Here is a 23,945-nt window from a genome sequence, read left to right as displayed (position 1 = left end):
TCTAAATCATCCATGCAGCTCTTAGGCACTTATGAAGACTATTAGACAAGCCTTGTTAGTGTGCAATATTTAGATTGAAATACTAAATAACTTCTGTTCAAGATTTATGAGAGTTGGGAAGGTTATGCCTGTGCTCTTCGTATGCAAATATTCATACAAATAAACTGCAGTTTCCAACACTGAGGTAGGGTTTCAACAGAACCATCTATGCTGCTCTGCTTTAGCACATAGTAAGGCATTCTTCCCTCTGTTCTTCAGACAGTTTGAATGTGCAGCGTAGCCTAAAGAGAAAGCATCACTGGGACAGTTGAAACAGGAATGAATAGTCTATAGCCAAACACTTCTGCATCAACAATAGTCAGTTCAGTGACACCCAGCCAGCAGCGTTCAGTGCTCAGAGGAAGGCAAGCCAGCTATTATCAGCATGTCAGAAGAGTGTTCCCCAAACTTTCTACTTCATCCCCCCCCTTACCGTTCTGTACCCCTACTCCCTGGGACTGGGAGCAGGACTGTGGCTCCAGGAAAGGGAGGTCATGGAGAGGAATAAGGGGGCCGAGGCTGGGGCAGGTACAGAGCCACGGCCCTGGGCATGAAGCTGGCCTGGGCCCCAGCTGCAACTCCCTCAATGTTCCTCTGCACCTCCCAGGGAGCCACACCCCCGTTTGAGGAGCTGTCATCACAGAAAAAAAATCATGGCTGTGGGAGTGTTCTAGATTTTTGACACAGCTCTGTAGAAACCATATGATTTTGCCTCCACCAGGAACACTTAATAGCTCTTATGTTGTAATATTCTCCCTCTCCCAGGTCTGACTGGCTCAAGGTCAGGCTGCAACTGTGTAAGATATGCAGAATGGTGGCTCTCTCCATAGCCCAGGAAGAGTTACTGAAAATGCTTCATTACTGTCACTTTTCTGTATTTTACAAGACATTTTAGCAGAGTTCTTTGCACTGCTCTGTGCACACTTGCAGAAAGATAATCCCAACAAATCCATTCTTCCTTGCCACTGCTCTTTGGATTTAAATTAGTGTCTACTTGTATCACCAGAATTCTATGGGGTATTTCACAGGGATGGATAACAGAATGATTAACACAACACACTGTAAAGGCAACATCTGCCTGAAGACCTCTGGGTAAGCTCAAATGCTTGTCTCACCAAAAGAAGTTGGTCCGATAAAAGGTACTGCCTCACCCCCCTTGTCTGTAATAGCACAACTCTGCCATCTTGTAACTATTGAGCCACAACAGCTACCACAACTTTAGCCTCCTGTGGATTTGCTTAACCAGCTGTGCATGGTTGAAGTTTTATAGCTCAATCCAGCAACCATAGTAATAGTATCCATAGATCAAGACTCCAGCAGTGTCGTCACTGTCTCTTTGAATTGCTTACAGTTACTGCCTCTGCACCCACCAGGGTGGAATACCTCCATAATGGCTTGGATTGAGAAGTGACTGGAATTCGAAGCTTAGAGCTATGTCAGGAAGTGCTATCACTCCAGGATCAGAAAGCATGCATGCAATTCTTAGCCTTCACTAAGGCTTAGTAATGAATTACCGTATGATTAAACCATGTAACATTTTTAGTTTAAATCCTAGCATTGTTGGCTTAACATATTTAGCGGCCAATCCTATTTTGTTCAACATATTGAGCATACAGTTTAACTAGTAACCACAGCTGTGACTCAGTTAACACTCTCAATAAATCTTAGACAGGAAAAGAATTATGCAAATGAATTGTTTTCTGCCCAACTTGTAAAGATTATTTTTGGTATTAGCAAATTAACAACTCTTAGTTGGACCCTTAATTTTATACCCAAGAGAGAAGCCCAGCTTACTATATTTATAAAATGTTTATTTCAAAAAGAAATTACACTTGCAGAATACAAACAGTTGAAAGTTCACACCTATATGAGACAGGGACATCTAGAGACAGCAGTTGATAGACAAAGATACATGATTAAAAGACAAGGACAGATAAGTTTGTCATATTTATTCACAAATTAGTGTATCTAAAAACAGATCTGTTCTTTGAACAATTTTTAGAATTAAAAAATTAATGTGAAGGATATGAATCCTCTATCAGTTACATCTTGCAGCTAGATAGGATATCTTCCACTAGTCTCTTGTAGACCCACGCATCGCCTTTAAGCCGTTGCCTCCTGATACCCACTACTTCAGGTTTACTAAGCTGGCACACTTCTAGCTCAAATTGCATCGTCACTTTGCCAGAATCTGACTGCGTTTTACATTTCAGGGTATAGCTGCATAGACAAGGCAAGAAGAAACAGAATGGTCATTGAGTTGTTTTAATACTCATCAGGAGGTTGGCAACATGAAAGCTTAAGTGGGTACAATTAATGCTTCCCATACAAAGTATCACAGTGAGATTCAGCAGTGGGAGCAGACAGCTCAAACAAGGTTAGGGGAAATGAAAGCTAGTTCCCTTTTGTGAAAGGATACCTTGCCTGCAAATGCTAATGCAGAGCACAAGGTCTCCCTAGCCACAAGAACTGCTGCCTGCCTCTCCTGGGAATTGAGGTCTATGGCAAAGAATAGAAAGCGTGGGGATGAGTTTATATTTCTCTCTACTCAGGCTATCTTCTGCAGATATGACAGCAACATCCCTCTTGTGAGGCTGCCCCTAGCCTCCTGCATCAGGCTCAGACTGCAGCCAACTTCCAGATGAAGAGAAATTGAGCCATCCTGCTCTCTGCAGATGCAGCACTGCACAGGGCCAACTACAGATCACTTCTTGCCAGTTGGAGGAGTGAAAGACCAAGCACTGATCTTTGAATCACCAGGGTCACAGAAGTTTGTCACTTTAATGCAGCAAAATGCATCTTCCTGGAACATGAAGTTGGACACTTGTACGAGGCGGCTGATCTTTTTAAATGCCTTCCCTTCAGAAGGGAATATCATTTTATAAACAAAGCGTAGCATCGACCCGAGTTACGGTCCCCATTTTACACACTAGGAAATTTTCATTATAGACACATTCAGTCTTTTGACGAGTGTCAATTAGCAGCAGAACCAGGAATAGAGCCCAGATTGCACTCCCTAGCCACCAGATCCTGCAAGTTAAACATCTATTCAATGGCTGGCCTTGTACGGACAGGTGGTAAGGCTCACACATTTTGTCAGCTAGGATTTATAGTATTATATATGAAGGTATTATATGAAGGTCACAGTGATCTCCATCATGATTGCCAAGATAAGGCAGTTTAGTGCTAACAGGGCAGTATCAGAATGAGTCTTTGCTGTCAATGAAATCACAAGAGAGGATTAGCTCAGTTTGCTCAGCTTCTCTAAATAAGTTGCTACAACATGCATGACAGATCAGCACAGGAGATTAACTCTCACATACGAATGTGAATAGTCAAGGAACTTTAGGATACATTCGCTTTGTACCAGATAGGCAATATTTACCACACGGATGTGTCTCATGTGGTCTAATAGGAGGTACAATGTTTAACAAGAGGCAGCGTGAGGGGGTTGAGAGAGAGAGTTGAATGCTTTGCTTTAGCAAAAACTAGAGAACTAGAAACTTGGGCAACGTCAAGCTGCAATGAGTTTTGCCTGACATTTTACTTACCCCTTCTGTACATAGTCAACATGTTTCTTTGGGAGGATGGTAATTATTTCATTCAATAGGTGGTCTGGATTCAGTAGTTTAGTTGTGGTCACATTGTAATGAGCCTGAAAAAAGCATAAGCAGCTCAATCAGAAAGACAAACTTATTTTTACTATTTACTCCAAACACCAGAGGTTCTGTGGCAATGGACGTCTTAAGAGGTTACTCACCTTGCACAGTAACTGTGGTTCGAGGGGTGTCTCGTGCCACAAGCCCTCGAATGGAGGAAGTTTTCCTGTTAGCAGTGTACATTTGGCCTTTGCATATGCTCTATACCAGTGGTTTTAAAAAAAAATTTCTAGCGACCCAGTTGAAGAAAACTGTTGATGTCGGTGACCCAATGGAGCTGGGGATGAGGGGTGTGGGAGGGGCTTAGGGCTGGGGCACAGAGTTGGGGTGTGGGAGGGGGATGAGGGGTTTGATGGGGGATGAGGGCTGGGACAGGTGTGTGGGAGGGGGTCAGGGCTCTGGGATGGGGCCAGGGATGAGGGGTTTGGGATGCAGGAAGGGGCTCTGGGTTTGGGGACTCAGGGCTAGGGATTGGGAGCAGGCTTACCTTGGGCAGCTCCTGGACAGCAGTGAGGAGGGGGTGCTAAGGCTGGCTTCCTGCCTGTCCTGGCACCATGGACCACGCTGTGCCCTGAGAGTGGCCAGCAGCAGGCTCAGCTCCTAGGCAGAGGTACGCTAGCCATTCCATAAGGCTCTCGCCTGCAGGCATTGCCCGACCCAGCTCCCATTTGACCAATTCCCAGCTAATGGGAGAGCAGAGCCAATGCTCAGGATGTGGGCAGCGCGTGGAGACCCGTGGCCTCCCTACCTAGGAGCCAGACCTGCTGTTGGCCACTCCTGGGGCACAGCACAGTGTTGGCAGCCTACTTCCTACCTCTTCCTAGCTGAGCAGCACTGCCGATGGGACTTTTAATGGCCTGGTCGGAAGTGCTGACAAGAGCAGTCGCAACATAGCGGTGGGTCACAACCCACAGTTTGAAAACCACTGCTCTATACAACCATGTGCTGCCCCCCAAGGGTATATAGGGCTGCATGGGCAAACCATCCTCAGTTCTCTGAACAGCCAACCACCACCAGTCTGAAGCAGAAAGGAGGGAGGACAGGTAGTGGAGCACCCAAAGGTGACCATATACCCCAGTTGTGAGGATACTGAGTTGTGCTCAGTGATGTGTGTTGTCAGATAGATATTGTTGGAGCTGGGCAGACCAAATATTTCATTGATTCCTCCCCTTCCCCAGGCCTAGGGAGTTCTTCACCTGCAGGGGAACTGTGACCTTGTTGTCCAAGTTGTCTCAGAAGAATCTATTCCTCAACCAGAACCATCCCTGAGAGCAGTGGAGGCATTGATCTTGCAAGATCAATCACAAAGGTGCAAGCTGCCATATGACTCAGGAGCTGTTAACAGTTCCTTACCGTAGTATGGGGCTTCCTTAATTGTCCCAACCAGATTTGACAAGTTATGAATCTGTCTGTAGGAAAGCAGGCCCTGGCTACCAACAAAACCAAATATACCCTTATGAATTGAATTCTCTCTATAGGGGCGAATACTGATTTCTTCATGTTTAGCTAGAGACCCAATTCCTGGAAGAGAAAGGTGTCTGGATGGAAGTGAATACTCTGCTTTGCAAGTGCAGGCCTTGAATAGCCAGTTGTCTAGATACAAGAAAACTAGAATTGCTTCTTGCCAAATGTAAACAGCTACTCCCTCTAGAGCCTTTGAAAGCACCCTTGGGGCCAAAGAGAAGTACTCTGAATGTCAAATGGTTCAGGCCCATGGCGATATGTAGGTATTCATATAGCAATACAGGAGAAACAGGCATATTGTAGGTCAAGGGCTGACAGCCAAGCACCTGTCTCTAGAGAAGGGATGATAGCTGACAGAGTCACCATCCTGAATTTGAGGCTTCAATCTTTGGTCATAGTAGATCCAATTTATGGTCTCTATCCTCTGTCCTCCTTTGGCATGAAGAGAAATACTTTGGGTAAAACCTTTTACCCCTGCGAGGGATGGGGCCAGTTCTATTGCTCCTAAATAAAAGGAGAGAGTGAACTTCTTGACTCAGTATAGTCTCATGAGAGGGGCCCTGCAAAGGGATGAGGAAGGGGAGATCATGCAGAGGATTGTGTAGCCTGATGTTGACCTCCATGACCCCGTTGTCTGTAATATGATACCAGGTCTATTGGAAATGGGGTCCAGAAATGGGGAAGGTGGGCAAAAGGCTGTATTTTGCCAACAGAGGGAGGAGTCAAGCACTTGGCCAACCCATCAAAGTTGTTTCAATGATGACTGGGTACTTGATGAAAGAGGCTGAGCAGCTCTTTTGCTGTGGAATGTGTCTTTCTAGCAGATTTGGTGGTTCTTTGAAGGCCAGAGAAATGACCCAGGTGCAATCTCTGGGCAGTTTGAGACGCGCTAAATCTTTTGTTTGTAGGGGTATACAACCCCCCAGACCTGGAGTCCTTCATGTGCAGGGACTCATCTCTAGCCCCCCAGAAAGAGCTTCTGACCATCAAATAGGAGGTCCTCAGCAGTATTCTGAAGCTCTCTAGGGAACCAGGACAACTGGAGCCATGGTGCCCTGCACATTACAAAAGCTGTGGTGATGGACCTTGCTGCAGCATCCAAGAATGTTTGGAGAAGGATTCTGGCTCTTCTGAGCCTCCTTTATGATGGCTTGGAAGTGTTCTCTAGGCTCCTGTAGACAGTTCTCAGTAGAGGTTGCAAACTTGTTGTAATTCATGAAGTCATACTTGGCCATGATCACCTGATAATTTGTGAACTGAAATTGGAAGTTCACAAATTAGTATGCCTTTCATCCAAAAAGGGGTAACCTCTTCTGGTCCTTATGATAAAGGATAGGCTTGGAGTAATGCTGTTTACCCTGCTTGCTTACAGCATCCACCACCAGGGAATTAAGTGAGAGTGAGAAACAAGTTCCAAGTCCCTTCAGGGAACACATTTCCCATCAGGCCACTTATTAGCTGGTGGGATGGTTTCAGGAGTTTGACTCAGTCTTTGCTAGATCCAAAAATACTTCATTAATGGGTAATACAACCCAGATAGTTGTGCTGCAGTCAGTAACTGCCAGGAGCTTGTGTTGTGAGTCACCTTCTAGATACCTCTTGAGGAAGTTAGTCAGCCATCCTCTTGACAAGGTCCTGGAACTGACCAATTATTGGCCATTGATGGTGGAGGTATAACTGCATTGTCTGGAGATGAAGACAAAATAGGGGTTTGAGGAGTGCCTTTGTTTGCCTGCCCTATCCTTCTGTTCTTCAAAGGTCTCCTTGTGTTGGGGGTTTGGCTGAGGTGACGGTTACTCTAGTCTCCCAGCGCAATGGAGCAGGTGTCCAGCAAACAGCTACTGCTACACCAAAGATCCCAGTATGGACATTGGGGAGGCCCATACAGGAGAGGGGGTGGTACCCAGGACCGATCTCACCATCCCTGATGTGGATGAGAATCCTTGTCAAAGCATGGGTTTCTATAATCCTGCACTGACTAGGAGACTGACTGAATGTTTCCTTCAGCCTCCTTTATGGCCTCCCACAAAATAGAAGGCGGCAGAGAATCCTGCAGCACTGAGAAGCCATGGTAATCCAGAGACTCTAGTCTCTGTACAGAAAGTCATCTGGTACCCATAAGCAGTGGGAACTCTGGCTCAAACACTGACAAGTCCCTGGAGTACTGAAATTCCTGAGGTACCATTGGTACCAACAGCAGTTGAAGTGGATGGTACCATTGGTCTGGAGCATGCAGGCACCAGCAGCAAAGGTCTGGTGCTTCACTTTTGTCAGTACCAAGAGAGCTGAGTGGAAAGGCACTACTGGTAAGACTGATGCAGATGGTGCTGATCTAGAGAAGAAGTGCACATCCTGGACCTTCCTAATCCTTTAGACTATACCAGGTACCTGCTGGATCCATGCTTCTGAGGTACTCCAGGATCTCCCTGCTCCACTGGTACCAGAGGAAGAGTCTTGCCTGCATGGTACAGTGTGGCGATGTCAATGTCTCTGACATAGTAGACTTAGTGAGAGATCAGGATCTCTCCCACCAAAAGGAGCCAGCTACCAAGACTGAGCTCCTCTTTGGAGCCAGAGATCTTCCCCTTCTTAGGGGAGACCTTAGCAGAGGTCAAAGGGGCATTGGATCTGTCTGGAGAAAGTTGTACAGGGGGTCTCCTGACCTGACTCTGAAGTGGGTTGATGGAAGTGCTTGATCACCAAGTTCAGTTTGGTTTCTTGAGTCTTTCAGACTCCAGATTTGAGAGCCAGGCAAAAAAAAAACAAAAACTTACATTTCTGCAAGATATGGGATTCTTGCAAGTGAATAGAAAAAGGAGAAAGTGAATAAGGAAAAGTTATTTACTTGTTCTCATAATACAAGAACTAGAGGCCACCAAACGAAATTAATGGGCAGCAGGTTTAAAAAAACAAAATAAAAAGAAGTTCACAGCGCACAGTCAACCTGTGGAACTCCTGGCCTGAGGGGGTTGTGAAGGCTAGGACTATAACAGCATTTAAAAGAGAGAACTGGATAAATTCATGGTGGTTAAGTCCATTAATGGCTATTAGCCAGGATGGGTAATGAATGGTGTCCCTAGTCTCTGTTTGTCAGAGGGTGGTGATGGATGACAGGAGAGAGATCACTTGATCATTGCCTGTTAGGTTCACTCCCTCTGGGGCACTTGACATTGGCCACTCTCAGTAGACAGAATACTGGGCTGGATGGACCTTTGGTCTGACTCAGTATGGCCATTCTTATGCAATGGATACACTTCAAGTGCCCATTGCTGATTGAGATAGCCTCCCAGGAAGAGGCAGTTTGAAACCTGGCGAGCCAGGCATGCCCAGCAGTGCTGAATAAGCCTCCCAGAAAGAGAGAGTGGGGAAAATGGAAAGAAAAAAAACACTATCTAATTCTATAGTAGTGAGAGGTTTTGTAACAATGAATAGTAACTAGAAATACAAACTGACCACCACCACCAAAACACACCGAGACACACTCGGCAGACATGCTAGTGCTCTGGTTCAGGCTGACATGACAGAGAAGGAACTGAAGGCAGTTTGCCCAGGCAGCCCTAGGTATCCCTGATGTGTGGCATGAGGTAGCAGAGCACATGCGCAGGTTGAATGGATGCTACTAATGGAAAATTTTGATCAGGGGCTTGAGATGTGCATGTGCACCAGAAGGGAGCATCCATAGGGACACTACTTGAAGAAAATCAAACTGAGCAACGGCAACAAGGAATTCTTAGTTCCAACAGTGCCTCAGGGTCAGACATTGTTACAAGACGGACAGAAGCTTCAGCGCTGGGGACAAAGGGAGAGATCTTCATCCCTACTCCGGCCCTTTTACACTGGATCAAAAGGCAGAGAGGCCCAAAAAACCCTGTATATGGCTGGGGAGGATTCCCTGGTACAGGGACCATGGAGGACAGCCCTAAGGTTGTCCTAAGAAAACTTCATTGCAAGTCCTGATGTAGATGGCCTGACAAGGGAATGGCCACAGCTTGAAGCACTGCAGGGATCTGGAGTAGTGCTGTAGGCCATAGGACAACCCTGTGAAACTGCTGTAACTTAGACAACATTTGGGATCCAAGTCACCTTGGCAGGGGTGGGACTCTTCAATCCCAGAGAATTCCAAGACTGGGAAGGAGAGAGGGAAAAGAAAAAAAAAAAAAAAAGTGGCTTAAAGCCACCATAGGACCCTTCCCCTGGGTTGTAAGTTATGTACTATGCCTCTAAGCAGCACAACACAGAAATTCACCCTTGGAGTATTGGAGCCATTTCAGCTTACATGTTTTACCACTGTACATAAGGGACTTGTGGCTATATACACACACGATATCCCTTTTTGAAAGACTCTTATAGACTCACGTTAGACATGGAAGCTGGGTACACTGTATGCAGTATGATTCCTACCAACGGTAAGGTGGCTGTACATGTCCTAAAAGAGTACCTTTAGATTTCCAAGAAGCAACTGGAAATTAGTCGGAACTGGGAGGCCTAGAGATGAACTCTAATCTAATCCTAGCTCACTACCAGAGCTTCTCCAGGAACTTTAAAATGGAGTATCTTGCATTGCTCTACTCCAAAGCATTCAAAGTTCACTAGCAGTTTTGCAGGTACCGCAGGCCTGAGAAACTGACTCAACGGCAGAAGCATTTGGAGCACAGACTTGGCACACACACTTGTCTGCTAGTGCCCAAGTTTCTGTACTCCTAGTGCAGTCTGGACTCCTATCAGATGGGTCGGCTCATAATCCAATATGTGCTGGACTTGTCAGAGGCTGACTGACAGTATTACCAGTGCCATTTGGCAAATGCAGTCTAGACTGCAATGTGGTGATAGCACTGCATTAACCCCAGTGCCAGCAATTCTTGAGCTCAGTTTTCTTGACAATAATCTTTTACAGTTAGCAAGTTGGCAACAACAAAAAAATAATTAAGGCTATAGAACAACTTCCACATGAGGAGAGATTAAAAAGATCGACTGTTCATCTTGGCAGAAATGACTAAGGGGATATTATCAAAGTGTATAAAATAGTGACTGGTGTGGAGAGAGAGTTATATACCCCTCTGCATAATTTCATTAGGTGACCCTGGTTCTAGGGTTAATAGGCATCAGGTTTAACATAAGGAAGTATTTCTTCACACAATGCACAGTCAACCTGTGGAACTCTCTGCCAGGGGATGTTGTGAAGGCCAAAACTATAACTGGATTCTTAGCTAAGCTAATGGAGCATAGGTTCATCAATGGCCATTAGCCAAGATAGTCAGGGATGTAACCCCATGCTCTGGGTGTCCCTAAACCTCGGATTACCAAATGCTGGAAGTGGATGATAGGGAATTGATCGCTTGCTTTGCCCATTTTGTTCATTCTCTCTGAAGCACCTGGCACTGGTCACTGTCGGAAGACAGGATACTGGGCTAGACAGACCTTCAGTCTGACCTAGTATAGCTGTTCTTATGTTCCATTTTCTTGACAATAAGCAGCTTTTAGTCAGCAGGTGCCTCAAGTAGTAGTTCGCCAGCTAAAGACATATATCGCTTATTTGATTAGACTTGTTTAGGACTCAGAAAAAGCCTTGCCACTTCTAGAGTTATTAATCAAGACTGTTTTTCTCCATGCTCTGCTCATATGAAATTTCTGGTGTATTATAAGCTGCAGAATTTTCTGTAGCAGCAGCAAGAAAACACTTTAACACACTCAAGTGTCCAGTACTGCACCACTGAAATTTATTGGCATTATGGTAGGTTTGTAGAATTCAGCCACATTTGTCCTTTAGTTTACTTTTAACATAGGTGATACTACATTAGTGCTTTAATGGTAATGTATACCGCAAGTCCTACTACTCATTTTTGGTATGAGCTCTCATGGAAAGAGTATTAAGCATGCATATGCCCTGCTTTGAGCAGGGGGTTGGACTAGATGACCTCCTGAGGTCCCTTCCAACCCTAGTATTCTAGGATTAAATTCCTCTGGGTCTTAAGAGCCCAAGAGGCATTCCAACTGCATTTTTGAGATGTATAGTTTAACATTCCTCTAGTCTCCAACCTCACTTACTGATGTTCAAGCAGGAAACAAAGAACAAGACAGGCTGCCAATATCAAGAGTCTGAGAGGACTGAAAATCAGACAGACAAGCAACTCTGAGTATGTTGGTGGCAGGCTCCTCATTTGGACTCAGGCAATACCTAAACTGTCTGACGCCTAATGAACTTTGATACGTTAGTTGGGGATAAGATTTAAAAATGTACACTTCCCATGACATTTAATTTCTATAGTTCCCTAAAGCACTAGAAACCCCTCTGTAGCCTAGGGAATCATAGACTATTAGGGTTGGAAGGGACCTCAGGAGGTCATCTAGTCCAACCCCATGCTCCAAGCAGGGCCAATCCCCAGATTTTTACCCCAGTTCCCTAAATGGCCCCCTCAAGGATTGAACTCACAACCCTGGGTTTAGCAGGCCAATGCTCAAACCACTGAGCTATCCCTCCCCGCTCAGTTCATTAAGTCCAAGTCCAAATTCTCTTGATTCTGAACAATGACAAGTGACTAGAGTCTTAATTACCTCCATCACCACTCAAGGTGAAGCTCCTCTCGAGGATTCAAATAGCTTAGACAGAGATCAGATTTCATTGAGCTGCCATAAGCTACTTTCAGATAAGGCTATTCATATCAAGGCTTTTACATCAAGATGCGGCATTTATACCAGCTTGAGGTTTTGGTCACCAGTGCTACCCTGACACTTTGCTGGATCTGTAGGAGTCTGACGGCAGCTGCATCCCCTATATGTGTGTATAGATCAGCTGGAAGGGAAGCACACTGCAGTGATTTTCACAGATAACCATCTGGCAATAAGTGAGGCTTTTGTACATTTCGTGCAATACCACAAAGACACCTGTACTTTATTATAGAGGCAGAATGGACACAATTCAGACAACTGAAGTTAGAAAGAAAGATGTGGAGACATCATTGACTTTCCCAGTAAGAATCCATCTCCTTTAAATAAAGGAGATATCCTAGCAATCTTACCTTCAATTTCCTTGGGCCATCTCTTGTGGATCCTTTCCTTTTGCCTGGTGTAAGCATTGTGATCATTTTATCCAGGCCTCTTTCCAGACTTCCAAACATTTTGGCTCTTTTCTTCTTTTGGCCACTATCCACATGAACTTGATTCAGATCCATATCTACTGAGCGACACCTGTCACATTAAGAGATTAAAAAAAGCCTTCCATTTTCTCAGGAGCTGAAAGTCAGTCATTTCAGATACATCGCAAAAGTATTATCAGACCCCAGCTCTGTATTTAGAAAGACAAGTGGAATACATTATAGCTAAACTGAGACTAAAAAGGATGCTATGAGAATTACCAGTCAATATTCATTTGGGATTTAAACAAAATTGTGTATAGAAAACAGCTGCCCTCTGGGGAAGTGGAATAAGGGTGAATTTGTAATTATGGAAAATAGGAAAATGTCCAAGACTACTGAGGTGTGTAATTTTAAAAACTTCTCTGCACTCAATATTTTCTACTGTGTAGGAAAGAGGTTTAAGGAGTTTATTTTATTTTTAAACCAAGACAATGAACGAGTAGGTGCTGTTGTAACAAGCCTTCCTAGTCTATACAAGGATTAAGGAAGTCCAGTTCTAAAATCAGCAATAGGTATGAATAACTAGATACTTACCGTCTTTCCGGGCTAATGACTGCTGCAGCCATTTCACTTGTACTTGCTGGACTTGTGGGTTTCTTAATTGGGGTGTCTTTAGTGCACTGACTTCTCTCTGTTGAAAAAGAGGAACCCAATCCAAATGGGTACATTTTTTTCCAAAGAAAAAGATTTTTGATCATGAAAATTCCTTGCTGCAGTCAATTCTCCCTAGTTCCCACCTTAACATCTCAGTAACATATAGAATACCGTAAATGTGTTTTTAAATAAGAATCATATGGCACCATTACTCTATTACATTCAAGATTCAGACTGAGTGAGGCATTCCTCCAGGGCACTAAGAATTGCTCAGACTTAGGGCAAGCAGTATAGTTTAGTTGTTAGAATACAGGATGAGAGTTGGATAAAACTAGCTTCTGGTTCCCAGCTCTGCCAGTGACTCAATGTACAGACTTTAGCAAGTCACCTCCTCCATTTCCCATCTGTAAAATGGTCAGAGATATTTGAAGTACCCACCTCCTGAGGCTGAGGATTACAGTTTGTAGACACCAAGACCAGTTACTCTGGGGGAGAGTGCACGAACTGGCATCTGAGTCCCTTCCCCTGCCTCAAGAGGGCTTTTGTATTTCTCCATGGGGTTTGGTATTCTAGGACTGCCATTTCTATCATTCAAGATTACCACTAATGTGGCTGGCATAGAGTCTAATCAGCATTTGTGGGGAGAGAGCGATTTGTCTAGTTAAATTTCCTGTTTGATACTTTTCACAGCCAGAGTGTGCAAATTCAAGTGCTTTCAGTACAGTGTTGTACTTCAATTTCGTTTTGAAATCCAAGCTGTTAATGCTTCTGTTCCCTTATCCCCACCCCATTATAGATAAAGCTAACTGTCAACTATAGTGTTGCCTTTAATCCTACGGAGACAGCTCTGCAAATTCAGCTCGGGCACCAAGGCTGAAGCCAGGTTTCCCTCCATCACACATTACTGCCAGTGATAAGTTATGCAGGACAACTTTGACCCCATGAAGGCAGTGGGTTGCATAACAGTTGCCTCCCCAGGATTTTGGGAAGAGTCCTATTCATTAGGCAACAGCAGACCAGCCAAGCCAACAGGAGCAAACATTTCTCTAAGAAAACAAGGTGATTCTAATACACAGAGTGATCTGCTGATTAAAGCAATATACGTCGCCTCTCTTCAAAGTAGAGCCATGCTGTACATAGCTCCAAATCCAATGCATTTGGGGGCAAGAAACATTTAAGTTCAATTCAACTCAGTTGATTCCCTTTGGTTGAATTGCATATCCCATTCCTTCAACAGGAATATCTCTAGGTCATTTAAGAGTTGCACTCGGTCTACTCTTCCTATAGAGTTCTGCAGAGCACACATCCTGAAATGGAAATGCAAAGATGCATTCAAATAGTTCTTTAAATTAACCAGTAAATGAACAAGGGAATTAGAAATCAATTAAGTAAACCCTATCTGAATGTTTGAAATACGTTCCAGCTTGCTACAGAAATGGAGCGAGATACACAGCAGAAATCAGGAGACCTTACTTCAGAAGTTTAGATCCTGTGTGCAGGTGAATGCAGGTCTTGTTTAGCAGGAAAGAGGAACTGCCACAACCCTGCCCAGGTCCCATTTTCCTTCAGGGATGGGAGACTGCATGAATTCTTACTTTCCTTTCTACACTCAGTTTGGGGACAGGGGGAGGAAAGCAAGCCCCTTCTTACAGCCAACAGCTGATCAGTTCCCTTCCCTCTCTGTGGTGGTCCTGATCACCAATATCCCTGCTGTGCCCAGCTGAGTGTCAGACCGGGCAGAAGTGAGTGATTTCTATAGGGCTACTACAGGGGTCCAAGTTCTGCAGCTGGGTGGGTGCTCTGCTACCATTGCCATGTAACTGGGGCAGATGCTAGACCCCCAGCCCTTGCTATGGGGCACTATGAGCTCAGACACAAAGTACTAGCAAACTTTAACCAGAAAAAGCCTGAACAGCTTCCATCCAGAAACTGCATTATGGCCACCTCTTCAGATTGTTTAATTTTTTTCCCACCCTGTCTAGAACATTTAAAATTTAAAAATACAGCTGTTTAAAATCAAATTTGAATTTATGGCAACCTGTGATAAGGCATAACCTTGCCATAATCAAAATCATTTAAATAAGTATATGGTGCTTTAGGGAATCCTCAAACTTCAATCCGGTAAAGGCTACTTCGTTTCCCAGAACTCTATGTGTATGTATAACAACCTTTAACTTTTGAAGTCAAGCATTATAAATATGGCACAATGCTATGCACTGCCTTAAGTATCTATATCAGCTTCAGTCTTTATAATAGAGCATTAGTATTTCCTTTTTCTAAAATTGAAAATACTTCTATTTCTGCAGAAAAAAAACTTTTGCTTTAACAATAATTTGGTTTCAGGTTAGTAGAATCACCCTGGTTCTTTTTCTAGACCTTACGTCTGCCACTTATGTTTCCACAGAAAGTGCATATTAAACCATATACAGATTAGTTACTATGCATCACTCTTGCCTTTAGGGTACAATCAAGTCAGTATAAAATTAACGTCTGAAATACTGTTAAAACAAATATGTTCTGCTTGAGCACTGAATCAAGATTCTTTGCCAAATGGAAACCCTTGAAAGCCTGTAGAGAGTGCTACAAGGTGTTTCTGAATTGTATCCCCTTGCACAATATGGAGCAGCACATTCACCTGTTCTAAATACTTTGTTACACCTACTACAAAGGGAGTCTCATTTTTGATCTTTGCAAACAAATTTGTACAGCATCAACAGGCAATAATGCAAACGTTTCTAGTAGGTTGAAGAGGATGGCTGCTAGATCTATAATTTGTATGGATGTAATAGGAAACTGAAAGGGACCTCTTGGGTGAGAGGCCAGTTCCCTGCTCACAGGCAATCCCATCTTATAACTTAAGTTATAAAGCTACATCTTAACCCTGGTTAGGTCGTTTGCTCCCATTACCCCATTGGAATGATCTGTAGACTAGTTGGGGTGAAAAGCTTTGGGAAGACTGCTTTGAAGAAACCCCTAGGAGTACAACTCCAGAAAGGATGGAGCTTTTAAATTGTTGACTACTCTACTGTATGAAATGTCTTTATTGCAATGTTTGGATTTCACATGCTGACATTTGCTAGTGCATAAGAATCTGAAAGGGAGTCTAAATGGGGGGAAAGGAAGGAAACCTATGTATTTTTGTAACCCAAAGGAGTTATTTGAAGCCCAGGCAGAGTACTTATTGGAAATACTCCTATCTCCATTAAAAACAGTTATCCTGAGGCAACAAAGAAGGGAAGGGAGATTGCATTTCACACTCTTCTATTATCTAAGTTGTGACGTGCCAGTCAGTTGTGAGTATACACAGTGGAAACTCTTCAGCTAATTGCTATAAGTGTCCAAGTACATTAAAAAAGTATGCACAATCCGGCAGGGACAAGAGGAGGAAGAGAAGGGACATGTACAGCAGCTCATAGTAAGCTAACAGTAGCACTAAAATGCATTATCTCTGTGTAGCGTGGTCTAACCTCTTACAGCAAGAGGAGTGGGCTGGTGAGTATTGTATAGTCTAGGATCACAAGATGGAATAAGCCATCCAGGAACTCTTGTAGGTATACGTTTTAGCTAGAGTAGAACATTTTCAGCTATACAAACCCTAAGCATCACGCATACATAGCTAATGGAAGTCTAGAGTAAGACACACCTGTGGAGGGAAGTGCTTGATTTGGTGTGGTTTGCATCCTCTTCTCCTTCTGGCTCTTACTAAGAGGAGTCTTCGGTGCAGGAAGCACAAACGGCTCTTCATTCTTGATAGTAAATGCCAAGTCAGAATTCTCTTTGTTTTCACTTTTCTTTGATGCTGCTCTTCTTGCCACTGGAGATGGAGGATGTGTAAATTCTACACTATCCAATGGTGTCTGATGGTTTGAATGCTACAAGAAATTTGATTAAGTAAGAGAGAGTGATGGTGAATTAACACTGGACAAAAAAGTTAAATATTGCCAGTATACTGGCCATACACAGTATATATTACAAGGGTCAGGTCAACATAGCTTCACATGCAGCCCAGTGCTCCAGACTTCTTCCTCTGGACCCACACATCTAAGTCACTACTTATTCTCTCCCTGAAGAAAAATTAAGCTCTTTCTACCCTGTGCCCTAATCCTCCTTAGTTCTTTCAGCTTCTCGCCCTAGTCTCTCAGTCCCAGATCACTTCTCTTCAGCCCATCCACAAAGTAAAGTTTTTAGTGTAAACATGCCCTTAAGTCTATTTATGTTAAGTCTACTTACAACCACTGCAGTGGTTGATGTCCACATTATCCTTCTCCTGTCAGTGGTGTGTGTCCTCATTAGAGGCGCTTCCACTAACCTAAGCGTCCGGGGTTGGGGGGAGGGCTGAGACTATGGCTGCTCCCCGTCCAGTCTTTGGGCACATCCTCACCGCCAATAATGTCAGCTTCACCATCCCCTTTGCATCCTTCCCCACTTCTGTTTCTTCTTCTGCACTGCTCCTACACACAAGGTGAGCATCAAGTCCCCTGCATCTCCTCATCCAAGTAAATGAGGACCCACAAGCTAGGAAATAGGTTTACAGTTTATGATAATAGTCATCTGACAACCAAAAGGCTCTTGGCTCTGTCTTAATTTGTAAGATCTTCTGACCAGAGACTATCTTATGCAGCACTAAGCATTGATACTTAAACATAAATGCAGTGTGCATTAAAAAAAAAAAAAAAAAAAAAAAAAAAAAGTCAAAGAGGTAGATTCTCTTGAATTAAGAGCAACTGTTAGGGAAATCATTGTAATTCTTCAAGCACCTGCTTTGTTTTGGGCATATATAGAGCAAAGCCTGCAAATGGAGATTCCTCATAGAGAGCGTCTTCTGAAAATTCCATAGATCCAAACACACAGGGGATTTCCCTACAGTCTTCCACATCTTCGTAAGTCAGATTCTTTTTAGACTGTTTAAAAAGAAAAAGGAGATTCCAATGAGACATAAAGTGAAAACTTTCATCAGAAAAGATCTTCATTACTTTTAGAGTTAGTTTTAATAGTTATAGCGTTGCTCTTTAGAGCTTCTAGTTATGGGCAGTATCTCATGGGAAGTTCTCATTCAGGAGACTTGGGATTTACGGAAGGGCTTCGTCCGATCCATATAAAAAGCGAGCGCCCTACGGATATCTAAGGAGTGCAACTGCTGTTCCTGTTGGGATGAATGAGGCTTTGGGAAGAATACCGGAAGGAAGATGTCCTGATTGGCATGGAAGGCCGATACCACTTTAGGGAGGAACACCGGATGTGGTCACAACTGTATCTTATCCTTGTGAAGGACAGTATAGTTGGGTCCACCATAAGAGCCCTAAGCTCGGAGACTCATCTGGCCGATGTAATGGCTACTAGGAAAGCTGTCTTTCAAGACAGGTATAGCAGCAAGCAAGTTGCCATCGGCTCGAATGGTGGGAGCATAAGTCTGCTTAGGACTAGGTTGAGGTCCCAGGTAGGGGCAGGGTTGCGTACTTGGGGGTAGCGGCGCTCCAGGCCCTTGAGAAATCCATTAACTATAGGGTGAGAAAACACGGAGTGGCCACTCCCTCCTGGGTGGAATGTGGAGATGGCCGCCAAGTGCACCCTCAAAGAAGATACCACCAGGCCTTGCTGCTTAAGCAAGCAGAGGTAGTCCAAGATGGTGGGGATCGAGACCTCAGAGGGAGTAACATTCTGCATTTCACACCAGCAGGAGAAACGTTTCCACTTGGCCAGATATGTTGACCGAGTGGAAGGCTGCCTGCTACTCAGAAGTATATGTTGTACTGGAGCAGAGCAGTATAACTCCGACTTGTTTAGCCATGCAGTATCCACGCCATGAGGTGAAGGGCCTGCAGGTCCAGGTGGCGTAGACTGCTCTGGTCCTGCGTTATGAGGTCTGGGTGGAGTGGCAGGGTAATTGGGCTGGCTAGGAACAGGTTGAGCAGTGTGGTGTACCAGTGTTGTCTGGGCCACGCTGGCGCGATCATGATTAGGTGCACTCTGTCCCTGGGGAGTTTTATCAGGACCTTGTGGACCAGCGGGAACAGTGGGAAGGCATATAGCAGTCGGTGCTTCCACGATATTAGGAATGCGTCCGAGATCGATCCCGGTGAAAGACCCTGGAAGGAGCATAACGTTTGGCATTTCCTGTTTGCGCAGGAGGCAAATAGGTCTATGTGGTGAAAACCCCACTTCTGGAAGACCGAATGAATAACGTCTGGCCTTATCGACCTTTCGTGACACAGAAAGGATCTGCTCAGTTGATCCGCCAGAGTGTTCCGAACCCCTGGGAGAAAGGACGCTACCAGGTCTATCGAGTGGGCTATGCAGAAGTCCCAGAGCTGGATGGCCTCCTGACAGAGGGGGGGGAAGATCGAGTCCCTCCCTATTTGTTTATATAAAATACATGGCCATTGTGATGTCTGTAAACACTGAGATGCGACGACCGTGTAGATGCTGCTGGAATGTCTAGCATGCCAGGCGGACCGCTCTCAGCTCTCGGACATTTATGTGAAGCGCCAGTTCCTGCGATGACCAGAGGCCCCGAGTACGAAGGTGTCCGAGGTGAGCCCCCCATCCGAGAGATGATGTGTCTGTCGTCAGGGACAGTGACGGTCATGGGGGTGGAGAGGCATCCCTGCCCACATCAGGGAGGGGGTTAGCCACCAGTCTAGGGAGCATAGGGTGCTCGGGGGAATGGCGATTATTGTGTCTATTGGGTCCCTGCCCGGACGGTATACTGAATTGAGCCACGTTTGGAGAGGGCGAAGGCGGAGCCTGGCATATTTGGTCACATATGTGCAGGCAGCCATGTGACCTAGGGGACTGAGACACGTGCGAGCCGAGGTCGTCGGGAAGTTCTGTAGACCTCAGATGATCGTTGCCATTGCCTGGAACTGTGGCTGAGGTAAGTAGGCCTTGGCTAGATTGGAGTCCAGGGTAGCTCCTATGAAGTCTACCCTTTGTGTGGGGACCAGTGTGGATTTCTCCGTATTGATCATCAGGCCTAAGTGTGTGAATACGTTCGTGACAATGCCTACATGTTGTGTGACTTGTGTCTCGGAGGTCCCTCTGATGAGCTAGTCATCCAGATAGGGGAATACGTGTATCCGACGTCGGCAGAGGTGTGCGGCGACTATGGCCATACACTTTGTAAACACCCTTGGGGCCACGGAAAGGCCAAAGGGAAGGACCGTAAACTGAAAATGCTGATGGTTGACTACAAAGCGAAGATACCTCCCGTGCGGAGGAAAAATAGCTATGTGAAAGTACGTGTCCTTCATATCGAAGGCAGCATACCAGTCTCCAGGATCCAAGGACGGTATAATGGTCCCCAGGGAGACCATGCGGAACTTCAACTTTATCATGAACTTGTTGAGGCCTTGCAGGTCTAGGATGGGGGAATCAGAAAGTAACGCGAGTAAAACCCCTTGCCCTTTTCGTCTTTTGGTACCTCCTCTATCGCTCCTATGGCGAAGAGCGTCTGCACCTCTTGTAGGAGGAATTGCTCGTGAGAGGGGTCCCTGAAGAGGGACTGGGTTGTAGGGTGGGAAGGCAAGGTAGAAACAAACTGGAGGTGGTATCCTTGTTTCACCGTGCGTAAGACCCAGAAGTCTGAGGTCAATTGGGACCAGGCGAGGAGGAAGTAGGAGAGGCGGTTGAAGAAGGGAGGAAAGGGATCCTGGCCTGAAACTGGTACGCTGTCCTCGGGTGTACCTTCAAAAGGTGGACTTTGGTCCCGCTGGTGGTTTCGAGGGACTGTGGTTTTGGCCCCCTTGGGGTCCTGACTGGCGTCTACGCCCACCCCGCCCGCCCCATCTGCCAAAGTCTTGCCTGTGTCTAGGCACAAAGTACGGGTGGTGAGTCTGGGGACAGAAAGGTCTGCGTTGGGTCACAGGTGTATGCATGCCCAAAGAGCGCATGATGACTATTGACTTTCAAGCTTTGTAGCCTGGGGTCAGTCTTCTCTGAGAACAGACCCTCGCCATCAAAGGGTAAGTCCTGGATGGTATATTGTAGCTCTGACGGGAGGTTGGAGACCTGTAGCCATGAGATGCGTCTCATGGTGATACTGGAGGCCAGAGTTCTGGTTGTCGAGTTGGCTGCATCTAGAGAAGCCTGGAGGGAGGTTCTGGCCACCTTTCTCCCTTCCTCCAAGAAAGCAGCAAATTCCTGGCAGGAGTCCGGGGGGAGTAGTTCTGCGAATCTACCCACCTCCGCCCAGGTGTTGTAGTTATATCAGCTCAGTAGAGCCTGCTGATTTGCCACCCGGAGCTGTAGGGCGCCTGTCGAATACACCTTGCGGCCGAGTAGGTCCATTCGCCTAGCCTCCTTTGACTTTGGGGCTGGCGCCTGTTAGCCATGGCGCTCCCTCTCGTTGACTGATTGGACAACTAGCGAGCAGGGAGGAGGATGGACATACAGATACTTGTGCCCTCGAGAGGGTACCATGTATTTACACTCGACCTCCTTTGCCGTAGGGGGGATGGAGGCTGGGGACTGCCATAAGGTGTCAGCATTGGCCTGGACAGTCCTGATGAAGGGCAAAGCCACCCTAGTGGGCGTATCTGCCAACAGGATGCTCACTACAGGGTCCTCGACCTCCAGGATCTCCACCTGGAGGTTCATGTTGAGCGCTATCCTCCTGAGGAGGTCCTGATGGGCTCTTAGGTCTATTGGAGGCAACCCCGAGAAGGAAGTCCTTGCCACTGCCTCATCTGGAGAGGAAGAAGAGGAAATTCCAGGGACGAGCGGGTGCTGTATGGCCTCTTGCTCTCGCGTCGATTCCTGCTGCAGCGGTACCGGGGAGACCGGTGGGTGGACTAGCGCTTCTTCCGTCCCAGATGGAGGACGACGACTAACTGTGGCCTCTGGTGCTCGGTGTTCTGATGAAGCAGAGCGGGCCGGAACTAACGGAGCACCTTGGGCCTGGTGGTACGCCCAAGGTGTCCAAAAGGACCACTGGTGAGCGCCTGGGTCCTGAGACTGGGCTTCTTGGAAAACTCCGGCGGGCACATCCGAATCGCGGTCTTGGGAATAGTAGCTGTCTGCGTGGGACGACACTGAAGTGCGTCTGGATGGCCATAGAGAAGCAGAGAAGCCTTGGGCAGATGTTCCAGGGGACCTCGCTCCACTACGTATCGGAAACCAGTGCCGGGAAGCATATCGGTACTGGGAGCGAGATCGGGACCTGCGACCAGATCGGTGCCAGGAGGTCGACCGAGATCTTGAAGCTCGGCGTCGTGAATGGCTTCGGGAGGCACGGTGCCTGGAGCAGTGCCGAGATCTGGAGTGGTGCCATGAGTAGTGAGCCGGTGAACGGGATACCGACCGGTGCTGCGAGTCTGACCGGTACCGTGGAGCGGAACAATGCCGGGACTGCGAGTGGCTTCAGGAGCAGGAGTGCTATCTGGACCTGGACCGTCTGCGGGACCGCGATTGTGAGCGGTGCCGGTTTGCTGTGCCGACAGAGGGTGGTCTAATCAAGGTTGGTTTGCCTATGGATTTTATTACTCGCACCGGCGGTGCCAGGGGTAGAGGCAGTGCCGAGTCTGTCAAGGCAATCAGGTCCCTCGCCGCGGAGCTAACAGGCGCCGGACTCGACGGCCCTTGTGGGACTGGAATAGACGGTGCCGACTTAGTCAGTGCCGTGGTGGGTATCAGTGCCGAGCGATCCAACTTAGGTGCACTCTCTGGCTGCGGTGCAGGCGCCGAAGCAACAGGAGTCTTGGCCTCTCTCAACCTCGGGGACAGGGAGCGGGGCCGAGCCGACTTCGGTGCCGGCAACGTCCGGTGCTGAGAGGCTTTGGCCGTACCAGTGCGGTCCGGTGCCGAGGAGGTGCTTCTGCTCCCCAACTGGGGAGCGGTGAGAGCCGCCTCCATGAGGAGCTGTTTAAGTCTGATGTCCCGCTCCTTTTTTGTTCGTGGCTTGAAAGCCTTGCAAATGGAGCACTTAGATGTCAAGTGTCCCGAGGCACTTCAAACAGGAGTCGTGCAGATCTCCTGTCGACATCAGCTTGTGGCAGGCTGAGCACGGTTTGAAACCCGGTGAGCCGGGCATGGGCCCTGGCACTGGGTGCAGGGAAGGGGCTAATCCCCGAACCCCTCTTAACTATTACTAAACTAACTATGCTATAAAGAAGTAATGTAAGTATGACACTAATATATATATATATAAAAATTCCCCTCTCACCCCTATGGGTGGTATGTGTCTTTCTCAACCTCGGGTCCTCTACCCTCTAGAGGCCTGGGAGTTTGAGGGTTCTGCGCAGTATCTTAGCTGTTCCTAGCACTGCACTCTTCTGGACAGAGAGCTCTGATGTTGTTCCTGGGATCTGTTGGAGCCACTCACCCAGCTTAGGAGTCACAGCCACGAGTGCTCCTACCACCAACTCGCCCTTTGGCCTCACTTTCCACCATTCTCTCTAGTTCCTCCTCAGCACCATGTACTCTCCAGCTTCTCATTTCCTTCTTCCTGATGTTGCTGTCACCTTGGCACTGCTATATCTATCACCCACGCTGTCTCTGGTCCGTCTATTACCCGATGTCTGGTTGATTGGCCAGTCTCTGCCTGTCCCGTGGATCTGGGAGTCCCACAGAATTTTACCCTCTAGCTTCTCCAACAACTTTGTTGGAATCTCCAATCGGCTTGGGAGGTCTCGTACCATACGCTGTGCAGATGTTCTCGTACACAATGCCAGCCACTTGGTTGTTGCCGTTCAGTGAGCGGTCCTGCCTGCATCTTAACACCCTGCCACTATGTGTTGGACTGTCTCTAAGGCCTCTCTGCACAGTCTGCACCTTGGGTCCTCTCCTAGGTGGTTGACCCCGTGCTTCAATGATCCTGTGCTCAGTGCCTTTCTGTGCTGCATGATCAGTGCACTCAGTGCTGCTTTATCCAGCTTTCCACGACATGTATGGATTTCCCAATGTCAGCCACCTCAGACTATTCGAGTCGAGGACCATCCCATGCAGGCCTTGTCTTGCCATGCACTATCTATCTGCTTGGTCTTCCCAACATGCTCTGCTGTGCCTCAGGCATTTCTCATAGTAGATCATTTGGGGTCATCTTATGATGTACCCTGGTGTC

At 46.5% G+C, this 23,945-nt stretch overlaps 1 protein-coding gene across 1 annotated transcript in view; it reads right to left on the bottom strand.

Annotated features, from left to right (window-relative positions):
* Positions 1-1,833: 1,833 nt before the first annotated feature.
* The window catches only part of MELK (maternal embryonic leucine zipper kinase), a 45,410-nt gene continuing 23,298 nt past the window's right edge, over positions 1,834-23,945 (bottom strand). Inside the window, exons 13-18 of the mRNA XM_075067530.1 lie at positions 17,647-17,790; positions 16,533-16,761; positions 12,830-12,926; positions 12,179-12,347; positions 3,591-3,694; positions 1,834-2,259 (exon numbers count right to left, since the gene is read on the bottom strand). Coding sequence (XP_074923631.1) covers positions 2,082-2,259; positions 3,591-3,694; positions 12,179-12,347; positions 12,830-12,926; positions 16,533-16,761; positions 17,647-17,790 — 921 coding nt within the window. The 3' untranslated portion in view covers positions 1,834-2,081. The remainder of the gene's footprint in view (positions 2,260-3,590; positions 3,695-12,178; positions 12,348-12,829; positions 12,927-16,532; positions 16,762-17,646; positions 17,791-23,945) is intronic.

This window comes from Chelonoidis abingdonii, chromosome 6, assembly GCF_003597395.2.
Source record: "Chelonoidis abingdonii isolate Lonesome George chromosome 6, CheloAbing_2.0, whole genome shotgun sequence".
NCBI lineage: Eukaryota > Metazoa > Chordata > Testudines > Testudinidae > Chelonoidis > Chelonoidis abingdonii.
Note: the sequence above shows the minus strand (reverse complement) of the source record. Positions and strands in the feature narration are given on the sequence as shown.